General features: G+C 44.8%; 1 protein-coding gene across 5 annotated transcripts in view; it reads left to right on the plus strand.

The window, feature by feature from the left end:
• The window catches only part of KDM4A (lysine demethylase 4A), a 38,738-nt gene that overhangs the window by 17,340 nt on the left and 9,975 nt on the right, over positions 1 to 11,423 (plus strand). For all 5 annotated transcript variants that reach the window (XM_025046438.1, XM_025046436.1, XM_025046437.1 and 2 more), the window contains 2 exons: positions 5,621 to 5,741; positions 9,842 to 10,023. In XM_025046438.1, the coding sequence (XP_024902206.1) occupies positions 5,621 to 5,741; positions 9,842 to 10,023 (303 nt within the window). The remainder of the gene's footprint in view (positions 1 to 5,620; positions 5,742 to 9,841; positions 10,024 to 11,423) is intronic.

Genomic DNA, 11,423 nt, shown 5'->3' on the forward strand with positions numbered 1-11,423 from the left:
GTCTCCCATCCAAGTACTAACCAGGCCCGACCCTGCTTAGCTTCCGAGATCAGACAAGATCGGGCTTGTTCAGGGTAGCATGGCCATAGACCATAATACGTTTGTTAAATGCACAAAGATGCATTCAGAATAATACAGTGAACCCACAAATTCTCATCACCTAGATCTAACAGTTGCCATTATCTTGCCGCATTTGTCTCACCTATCCTTTTTTTAATCTGTGAAAGTATTTTAAAGCGAATCCCAGATACCATGTCATTTTTTTCCCCCTACCTCAGTGTGTAGCTCTAAAAAAATATGGGTATTTTCTTAATTAGTATGCCATTATTACACATAACAAAATTATGAAAATTCTTTAGCATGATCTAATACCTAGTCTATAATCAAATTTCCCCAGTTAACTAAATAAAATTTACAGTAGGTTTGTTTGAGTCAGGATTTAATCTAGTCTCATGCTTTACATTTGTTTATTATGCTTCTATGCCTTAATACGGAGCAGGGTTCCCCTCTTTTTTCTTCATTGACTCGTTGAAGAAACAGTTATTTAGGGGAACCTTCCACTGCTCCCCTTCACTGTTTCAGAAGATCATTTTAGAAGTATAAAGGCTTTTCGAGGGGAAGAAGGAGGCAAAATTAGAAATGGCAGAGGTTCTCACAAAGGTAGAATTAGGATGATTTTTACTTACATTTAAAATTGTTTGAATATTTTTTATGATTAATGTGTTATTTTTATAAGCAAATACTTCTACTTCAAGAAAGGAGAAAAAAAAAAAAAAAGATTTGCAACAGGGAAACCAATTTGGAGCCTGTTTCTTAGTCTGAAAGGCAGGTGGTGAGGACCTGAGCTGTGGCGTGGAGATTGGGGTGGGGAGCAGGAGGTGGATTTGAGAGCTGCTTAGAAAGTAGGAGCACAGGGCTGGGGGGCTGGCTGTGGACTGAGTAAGAGGGCAGTATAGGGGTCGACTTGGGATTTCAGCTTGAGTTATTAGATGCATGGGGGTGCCTCAGTGGAAGATAGAGGTTATAAGAAAAGTGAGTAGGGTCTATGAGTGGCTCAGGTGAGTTCAATCTGGGCATGTCGAATGTGTGACCTGCTTGTGAGGTAGGCTGTTGTGTATATCCACAGACCTGAAGCTCAGGAGAGGGGTCCTTAGGTTTGAGAGTCACCAGAAGGGTGTCTGTGGGCACAGAAGAGCCCCTGTGTGGAGCGTGGGTGGAGGTAGAGGGCCCAGGAAGGAGAAGGAGAGTAAGAAGAGCACCAGAGATTTTGGGAAACTAGGAGAGAGAACTAGAAGTGTGTCCAAAGCCAGGGGAGGAGAAAGACTGAAGACTACTTGCTTCTGGTGAAGGAGAGGAGCCAGAGCAGTGGGGGAGGTTGGAGATAGTGCCAGGGGAGGATCTGGATCCTGGAGGTCTGAGTGGAGAGAGGGAGTGGGGTGTCCTGCGGAAACAGGAGAGGATGGCTACGGATGGGTTCTTTGGTTTTTAATTGCGGTAAAATATACATGACATAAAATCTGTTCTTTTAACCATTTTTTAGTGTACAGTTCAGTGGCCTTAATCGCATTCACATTGTTATGCAGCTATCAGGCTGCAGATGGTGTTGAGGTGGAAGGAGACGGGGCGTGGTCTCCATGGGTCTCAGAGGAACCTTGCTTACTGGAGCCCAGCCCTTTGCAAAAGCCACCACTCCTACAAACCTTTCATTGCTTCTCATCTACTTCCCTTTTCTCCTTTGAATCCCTACTTTAATACTTGGCTCCTTTTTTAGGGTACTTCTCTTGGTCTCAGTGCAGCTATCTTAGGCTGGTGAGGAAGATAAGCTTCTAGGAGCCAGGCCCTGTGCTACATTCAGCCTTGCTTCTTGAGGCACCAGCATTATTTTCAGGGCATGGCCCATGAGCCTTCTGTAAACGTGGAAGGAATGAATGGAAGTTTAGTTTTAGTTAGGAAGCTGATCGGGATTAATTAATAGAGTGGAACAGGGGACTGACAGTCAGGGTTTGGGGCAGAAGCCAAACCACTTTGCCTGTCCCTGGAGAGGTCTAATAGCATTGTATCTATATTTGGGAACAGCTGGGTTTCTGAGAGCACCCTTGTGTCCCCTCCCCACCCCCACTTTAACCATCCCCCCAAGGTGTAATTTGGGCCTCTTGCTATTCAGTTTATGCGCCACACTGTCTTATGTCAGGGGCCCTGGTAAAAAGCACCTTGGTTAACTGACTACTGAAACACCAAAGCCTTAAGAGTTTTCATTTTACTGCAGACTGAACTACAGCTATGTGTTGGCTGCAAAAGTTGTTAAACTGCTTGAAAAAGTGAGTTCCCGAAACAAGGAGAGAATAGTTGGTTCTCTGTACAGAATAAGCTCCATCAGGGACATTGACTTTGACCCTGGATACCTGATGTTAGAAGGAGTAAATGAGAACTCGGGAGCTTTGAGCTCCATTTCTCTTACAAGCGGGGGCCTGGGAAAGTCTGCATGCTCTCCTGCTCCATCCTCACAAGGAGAAGCCCTCTGGGGCAGCACTTGTTACTCTCATTTTACTAGTCATTTGCTACTTGCCTGTGTTCATATAGCTAGTTGTTTTTACTAGGGTTTCTGTTATATACTGAGGGGATTTAGAAATTGGAGCACATAGCAGGGAGTGACAGCACTGTGAGGAAAGGTGTGGATGCTCTATAGCATTTATCCAGAAGATGAGAAAATGTGGGAAGATCTTCAAATATTTGAATATGCCTGTTGGTAAGAGATAGCATGATGGTAGTGGAAAGGGCACAGACTTTACACTCTGATAACAGGTCTCCCTCTGGCTAGGTCATGAATGAGCTCCTTGAGGTTAGAGATGACGTCTCACCTGTCTGCATTGCCACAGCACCTAGCATGTATACTGGATATGGAAGCTGGGTGTATAGGAGTTACTCTGAATAAACAGATGTGAATAAAGGTGTCCTCCTCCTTTTCCAAAGCTTGACCCCTCTCTCCTTCCTCCAGTACCTAGATCTATAAAATGATCTGCCTCTACCTCCTACCTCATACTCATTTTCTATTGCTGCTTTAACAAGTTATCGCAAACTTAGAGCCTTAAAACAACACATTTATTATCTTCTAGTTTAGTTAAGGAGTCCGAAGTGGGCCTCACTGTGCCAAAGTCAAGTTACCTGTAGGGCTGTGGACCTTCCTGGAAGCTCTAGACAGATTCCATTTCCTTGCCTTTTCCAGCTTCTACACGTTCCCTGGCCAGTGGCCCTCTTTTATCTTCAAAAGCCGTAACATCTGGCCAGGTCTTTCTTTCGAATCACTTCACTTTGACATTGACTTTTCTTCCCTCTTCCATTAGCTCTATTTGATTACATTGGGCCCACCCGATAATCCAGGATAATCTCTCTTTTCAGGTTATCTAATTAGCAACCTTAACAATCTTTGGCAGGTTAACATAGTCATGGAGATTAGGACATCTTTGAGGGACCATTATTCCGTTTACTACATATACTAATAACTAACTCTCCTTTCACAAGCTTCTCTCTTCTCTGCCTATAAAACCATAATCACATTGCCCTTATCCTGAAATACAATTGGAGGAAATTTTCTTCTCAAGCTATGATCTTATTCCTTCCCTTGATCTTCTCAAAAATAGCCTCTATGATGTATTTACTCTTAGTTCCTTACTGTCTGCTGGAACTTATCTCTCCGAAAAAGTCCTGACACCTCCTCGCTGAATCCGTTGGCCATTTCCTGCTCAGGCAATTCCATATTCTTTGGCCCTGTGGATTTCCTGTCCTAGAAGCCCTCTCCTCCTTGCTTTCTGTATTCCTCTTACCTCTCTATTTCCAAATCTCCTTTTCTCTCTTCTTCCTCCTGTCCTGGAAGTCTTGGTCTCCAGTCAATTTATTTTCCCCTGATAATCTCATCCACACCCATGATTTTGATTCTGAACCTTATGTGGAGGATTCCCACATCTGCAGCAAGATAGAGAAGAGGTCATTACTCTGACTTCTGTATGACCCCTCTCCCCGCCCCCGTCTGAATTTCTTTTAGGCCTCTGGGGCTATGTGAACAATGCGCAGAATGTGTAACTTGTCTTGTTACCACTCCTTCATCCACAGGAGTTAAGTGTCTCCCTTGGTGACTCAGGCTAGGAATCTCCACAACCTCTGGTTCCTTTATTTGCATTTGTTTACTTCCTAGTCTCTGCCAATTCCCAGGTTTTCTAGTTCGTTTTGGCCAAAGAACCCTTTTTTAAAATGAAATCTTAATCATTTAAAAAATATAAATCAAAAGCAGGGATGTTCTGGTTGGAATGTGGGCAGGGCCTCTAGCCCTGCCTGTTCACTCTGATGGCAGGGAGGGGCTTTTTGATCTACATTTGGAAACCACAGGTACGAATCAGTATGGTTCAGAAGAGATTAAAAGTCTGATCATCTGGGACTTCAATAGTTAAAGGTCCCTAACGTCCTCCCTCATCTACCACATTCCTGCACACTGAGTTGACCTCACTCACTCCTGTAAGCAGGGATCACATCCTGTTAGACCATTTATCCACACCTTCTTCCTTTCCTGGGCAGGCCTTTGCACTCAGTAGTGTCTCAGTAAATATTTGTTGAATGAATGGGCAAATGGACACCGAAACTTGTTGGTTAAATTTATGTTTGGAAGAGCAGGCTCTGTCCTGTTTGGGTTTTCTTGAATTTACAAATGTGGTCCTTAAGTTCTGGGGTTCTGTGAAGTTTCATGTGGAGTCTGTAGGTCCAGTGTTACTTCTCCAAAGCGGCCCTGCAGTGCTGCCGCTAATCTACAGCAGTCTGAGGCATTGGCTTTTGTCACAGTTGCAGAGTGGCCCTCTTCCATGCCTCGTTTCCTTGCTTAATGGGTTTTGCTTAACTCTGTTTCCTAGTGTCAGTATAACCAAGTTTAAGTATGTTGATTAGAAAGAAACTTTTGTGTAATGTTACCGATTCTGTCCTGTACGTCTTGAACCTCATTACATGTGCTCTGACATTATGTAAAGGCAGCTAGGCTATGTGTTCTCTGTCCTGGCTGATGTCCTCCCCTGGAAAAGAAGAATGAATGGTTATCAGCTAGAACTGAGGTCTCTGTAGTGCATAAGGAGAAGTTGGCTTATTTTACTTTTAATGGATCAGCTGCTTCTCACCCCTTTGAATGTCCTCCAGCCTTTTAAACCTGGATGACCCAGCTGCCTGGCACTTTATAACAGTGCTGCTGGCCTTTTGGTCCGAGGGGAGGGGTACCTGGGTTTCTCTGGGGCTCTCAGACTCAGTTTCATGATGATGAGTCGAGGGGTGGGGGCATGACTCTTCTTTAGAGCTGGAATAGGTTTATTTTTGGTACATTTGTTTCGGGCTGCTTCTGAGAAGTCCAGGACTCACACTTACTAGGCACAGATTTTGCCCTAAAATGTTTTTATAATCTTAGGTTAGGTTAGCTTGCATGGCACCGTCATTTTGGCTTTTTTTAAAGACAGGTGTTTTCTATGTTTTTTCTGTTTCTTTTTGCTTCTCTTTTCTTTTTGCTTCTCTGTGCCTGCTCTTTCCAACTGATTTTTGCTGTGTACCCAAGTGGAGGCAAGACCAACTTGATGTCTTCTTCTGGTTTGCCCAGGTTGCAGATGAATACATGTTTTCCTTGGAGGAGAATAAGAAGTCTAAGGGCCGACGTCAGCCCTTAAGCAAGCTCCCCCGCCACCACCCGCTCGTGTTGCAGGATTGCGTCAGTGATGATGGTAAGTGTTGTCTTCTCTGTTCACCGGAAAAGAAACAGCTCACTGCATTAGGGCTTGCTCTGATGATTCAAGCAGGAGGCCAGGCTGAGGGCCAAGGGTGGGCCTGTGGCTTCGCTAGCTGTTCCTCTAGATACTGCATAAAGAGGGCAGAATTTTATATGATAACCTAATTTATTAACCAGATTTCATTATATCATAGAATGTACCTAATATAGGGTAATCGCATGCAGGTTCTTCCCTTTCTTCTCCTAAGAGGTACAAGGATGATTTTTCAGGATAGCAGACTCTCACTGATGCCAAGCCCTGTGCTGAATGTGTGGCTACAAAGATAACTAAGATATGTCCATGCCCTCAAGAAGCTCACAGGGAGGGAGTCAGGGCAAACTGACTGCTAATCAGATCTAAGGAAGGTAGTACTCCAGGTGGAGGGGGACAGAGAGTAACCATGGAAAAGAGAAACGGGAAGATCAGTATTAAGAGGAACCAGCTCAGTGTGGCCGGAGTTAGAAGGCCAGGCCAGGGAGTGTGAGGTTGGGGAAGTGAGGTGATTGAGAGGCTAATGAGTGAGGACTTTTTTTCATTGGCATTCTGGAGCCTTTGAACTGTTCTAAGCAGGAGAGCAACGTGGTCAGATTTACATTAGAAAGATTGTTCCTAGTGATTGCATCTTGAGAATGGCTTGAGAGGAGCAAATGGGCTTTTGTTCTGGTGCCCATGAGATATGAGAGTCTGAACTAGGATGGTGGAGGTAGGGATGGCGAAGGGGATGTAGTGAAGATGTTGTAAAGATAAAGTCAGCAGGATTTGGTGATTGGATGTGGAGCTGTGAGGGTGGTAGGGAAGGGAGAGGCATGAGTTGAGTGCTTCCCTGGTATCTAGCTACGGTTGGGTTTTAGAAACCTACATTCAGTTTCTGTGGAGGACGTAGACTTGGGTTTGTGCAGAATTGGTCTTTGATACTTTTACTAGGGTAAATGAGGCCTTTCAGGGAGAGGTGCAGAGGAGGGTGAGCAGAGCCTGGGGTTAGGAGGACAGAAGAAGAAGCGGAGCCTGTGAAGGAGACAGAAGGGGAGTAGGCAGGGATGTGGAGAACTTAAAAAGTGTGTACCTGGAGCGCAGGGAATGGTTGCCATCAGGCAGTGTGGTCTCCTGTGCTGCCTAGAGCCCAGAGATTCAGTAAGATTAGTGCTGAAGAGCCTCTATCAGTGACCAGATCCCTTGTTACTCTTACTGATGCTAGACCCTTTCCCATTTTGTTCTGTCCTTCCTGTGCCATTGGCTGGGTGGGAAAGTCCGGAGTCTCACTGGCCTTTCTTCCGTTCCACAAGCTCCCACATGTCTCTTCTGATCTGATGTCAATGCCCATCTCTGCTGTTTTCCTTGGTAGAAAGATCATGATAAGCTGCGTGGGGAGATTCTCTTGAGATTGTATAGTCAGAAGTAGGCCAGACCTTGAGCCAGAGTCTTAGGAGGTCCTCTGGTGTTCTCCAGCTAAAATGGGGGCTTCATGTTCTCTGGTGGCAATAGCCCAGTTTCATGATTCACCCCCTCCCCCATACTCTGAAGCCATGTAGGTTGTAGAAAATTGGAAAAGCAGTTTTAAAGAAGACAACAAAAATTAAATTACCTTGCAAAGGTGACCACTGTGAACATTTTAGTGTGTTAACCTTCCTGTCTTTTCTGCTCAGGTACCAAATTATGTCCATGTATGCCTTTTTATAATAACATAATTGAGATCATAATACATAGCCCCCCAACTCTTGATGAGAAAAAGTTTCAAACATGGAAAAGTTGAAAGAATGAAAGCACTGTGTGCTCTCCTGTATTCAGCAGCTGTTACCATTCGCCTTCACTGCTTTCTGTCTCTTCCATCTGCATTGTTTATGTATGTACTATGTGGATAGATATTTGCTGTATCATTTGAAAATAAATTGTAGTCATCAAGTCACTTCACTTAAAGTTCACCAATAGGCATCTCCTTAGAAGGATTATTTCCTATGTTAACACTACTGTTACCACATCTAGGAATATAATAATTCCATAATATCCTCTAATCTTCAGTCCATATTCATTTTCCCCTGCTTATCCCAAAAATGTGTTTTATAGCCTTTACCCCATCAAACCAGTACAAACCAAACAAGGGTCACAAATTTGAAAGTTTTGGTTTTTTTTTTAGTCTCTTTTAGCCTAGTGTGCACATTCCCACCACTTTAATTTTTTTTCAATTAAAGCATAACTTATTCAGTGAAATGCACACATCTTCACTGTACAGCTCAATGAAGTTTTAAATATGTAAACTTTAAACTTTGATTCCCACAATTTTCACATAACTAGTGAACATTTTTCATCATTCAGTTTTCACAAGCAGAATGATTTGGCCACTTACAGTTTTGTAAATAGAACAGATATCAGTGTGTTAATTTTTCTGTTGTGATTATGAGGCTGTCTGTTTCTTCTGTCATATATTGGTCACCTTCTTATGGCTGGGATGCAGAAAATACCTGTGCTTTGGTTTTGGCACCATGTTCATGTTCCTGGCTGTCCTTGATAATGGGGCTAGTAGGGATTGATTTTAATTGTCTGCATTGGCCTCAGTACAGTATGGTACCCTTCACTGAGGTCACACATGGCAGCTGCCATGTCCCTTTAGATTAAACATGACTATAAAGGTGGACTGGATAACAATTTACCTGCACTGAGTTCTGAGCTTGAACTGCCACAAGTGAACAAATAGATGGACATCTAGTGCAAGTATATACCAGAATGTTCCTTGGGCTGCTCTGCGTGGAGCTCCAGGGTCTCTTGGAAAGAAAGCACTTCTGTCTAGGAAGAACTGAGATCATTGGGGAGGTTGTAGGTAGGGATTGCTGATGCCCAGACATGGCTAGATGTAGTGATCCCACAAGGTGCCTCATGTGGTGGGGCTGGCACAGAGCTGGGCTGTTGGTCACGTGCTCCATACTTCCTTACTTAGGGAAGCATCTGGAGAAACATTTTGGACATCAGTTTATTTTGATATTTGCTGCTATGTCTCCCAAAGATTGCCCTCATTCACCGTAATGTTGATTATGGGGTTTCCCTTACCTTCTTGACTTTGTTTCTACTGGAAGCTAGTGGGCTGTGCCCTTCTCTCACTGATTTGGGGGAACTTTATCGCTTCCATCTTGTTTTGTGAGCCCAGTTTTTTTGTTTTCCATCCAGCGGTGTGTACTGTTTTTTGGAGAAGATACACCCAGAGGGGATTTCCTTTTCCAAACAGTGCTGAGGCCCAATGAAGTATGTTCTGCTGTCTAGAGTAATGAAGAGATAGAAATTTGTCATCTAGACCAGGGTTCTGTGAAGGACCAGATAGTAAATATTTTAGGCTTCGTAGGCCTTAGGTCTCTGTCACATATTATTTTTTTATTTTTTTATTTTTCCCTCAACCCATTAAAAACGCAAACACAATTCTTAGCTACCTGAGCAGGCTGGATTTGGTCCATGTGCCAGCCCCTGGTCCAGATGCAAGGTATTACATTCTGTGGCTGAGAAGAGGCTTCATGCTCTGCCTTCCTCTGAGACAGAGCTAGGAGGTCCATGAGCCCTGTCCAGAAAAGGTACATACCCTACTGACCTTTTCAGAGGGAGCTGGAAACTTCTAAGGATAATGTAAAAACTTTTAAACCTTGCCACTTCCCTGGGATTTTTTTTTCCCCCATCCCTATTTTCCTTCAGACTCTGAAAAGGTTAAGGACTCAACATGCTGACATATCGGAGGCCTCAAGTAACATGGTTTTTGGCAAGACAGTGTTTCATTCTGCTGCCCTTGGTCAGAGGAATTGAATTCTGGCAACTGTTAGGGGTGAGGAGAGCAGGCAGAACTCCTAGGGCAAGAAAGAGAGTAGAGATCATGAATCATTCTGGCCAGAGAAAGGGCTGTAAGATGCACTCCCCACAACATCATCCGAGTGGTGACAGAGTTTATTGAAAATCACTTCTGCCTTTGGCCTTTGTCACCCGTAGGATCTTGGGACTGAGAGTCCTGGCTGAGCTCATCTGCTCTGCAGGCAGAGCCACGGCTGCAGGGCTGGTGCTGACTCACATTCTGCTTCCTTCTCTAGAGACATCTGAACAGCTGATACCTGAGGAGGAGGCTGAGGAGACAGAGGCCTGGGCCAAGCCCCTGAGCCAACTATGGCAGAACCGACCCCCAAATTTCGAGGCCGAAAAGGAGTTCAATGAGACCATGGCCCAACAGGCCCCTCACTGCTCTGTCTGTATGATCTTTCAGACTTACAATCAGGTGAGCCCAATCCATCCCCTCTGTTTGCCCAGAACCAGCAGTCAGAGGGAAGCTTGGTTAATTGTAGGTACAGAGCTTGTCACTGGTTGTCTTGGGAAAGGCATGTTTTTCTAGTGTTCTCTGCCCCATCCGTGTACTGATCAGGCTTCTCTAGGCAAATAACCTAACATTGTGGGTTTTTAATTAAGCTTTGGAGACAAGCTTAGGGTGAAGCTTAGGCTCGGGGTGGGATTCCCTGTGCCCCTTGGTACTCACGCTGTTTGAAGAGGAATTTGTACTTTTGTTATCTTTCTAGTCGATGATTATTTCTTTCAGGTGATCTGTAGTCCTGGCTAGTCAGTCTGGAGGACTGTGTGTTTCTTTACTGTAGTTTGAGTTTCGGATGAAAAACTACATCCTCCAGTGTTCTCTTTTTTCCTTTCCCATTGCCGCAGAGGATTTATGGGAAGGAGAGGGTAGGAAGGTGCTGTGGCCGAGCTCAGTTGTGCCCCTCACTCCCACTGCATTTGATTGCTCCACCATCATGGGTCTCTTTGGGTCTAGCTCTAGGAGGCCAGGAAGCCATCCACAGAGCAGCATGTGCTAGGTGACTACCTCAGTCTCAGTGGGGACCTGCACAGGTCCCAACCACAGTTCCCCAATGAGTGGTTAAAAAATGGCATGGCTGCCACTGAGCCTGGCAGGGTTTTAGATTCATGTTTGCCAAAGAATGAAACCTCAGACCATTACACCTTGTACTGAACTCACTGCTTCTTTCCATTGACAAAAAGCAAAACTGAAGAGCCTTATATGCCCTTGCCTGTGAGGGAAGTGAAAGGCCTGGCTGTATTGTCAGCAGATCTACTAAGTGGAGCTGAGTTTCCTGAGTGGCATAGGCTTAGAGTTGACTTCTGGGTGCTGTCCTTGGAATGGGGGCGATGGTGCCATCCAGTGGCAGAGCCAACAGATATTTGTAGTTAGGATGTTTGCCAAGGGATGTATGTGGACATACTGTTCTTCCTGAAGGGGCCCCAAGTGGGGAATTGGAGTTGGGACTGTAGCTCAGGTGACCTTCTGGCATGGACCACAAGAGGAAATCAGTACTGGCCCATAGGGAGCATCTGCTCTGGGTGCTCTCCCTGGGTGGGGGCCACCATGCGGCACAGCGCATAGGGCAGCCCACAGTAGCAGCCTTGCTAACATCTCAGTGCGTTTTATTACCACTTGGTTTGGGAAGATTGAAATCCCAGTTGCCTGTTACCTCACTCCCTCTTCTCAGTTGTCCCTTAGGGGCCTTTGTTTGATACTGCTGTGAGAAATTGAATTTGAGTCATTAGAGGTAACTTCAATTAGCAGCTCGGGGATAATGGCTGTGCACCCGGGAGTCATAGCCATAGTCATATAAGTAAGAGAGCCAGCTT

The sequence above is a fragment of the Pteropus alecto genome, unplaced genomic scaffold, assembly GCF_000325575.1.
Source record: "Pteropus alecto unplaced genomic scaffold, ASM32557v1 scaffold484, whole genome shotgun sequence".
In the NCBI taxonomy this organism is placed as follows: domain Eukaryota; kingdom Metazoa; phylum Chordata; class Mammalia; order Chiroptera; family Pteropodidae; genus Pteropus; species Pteropus alecto.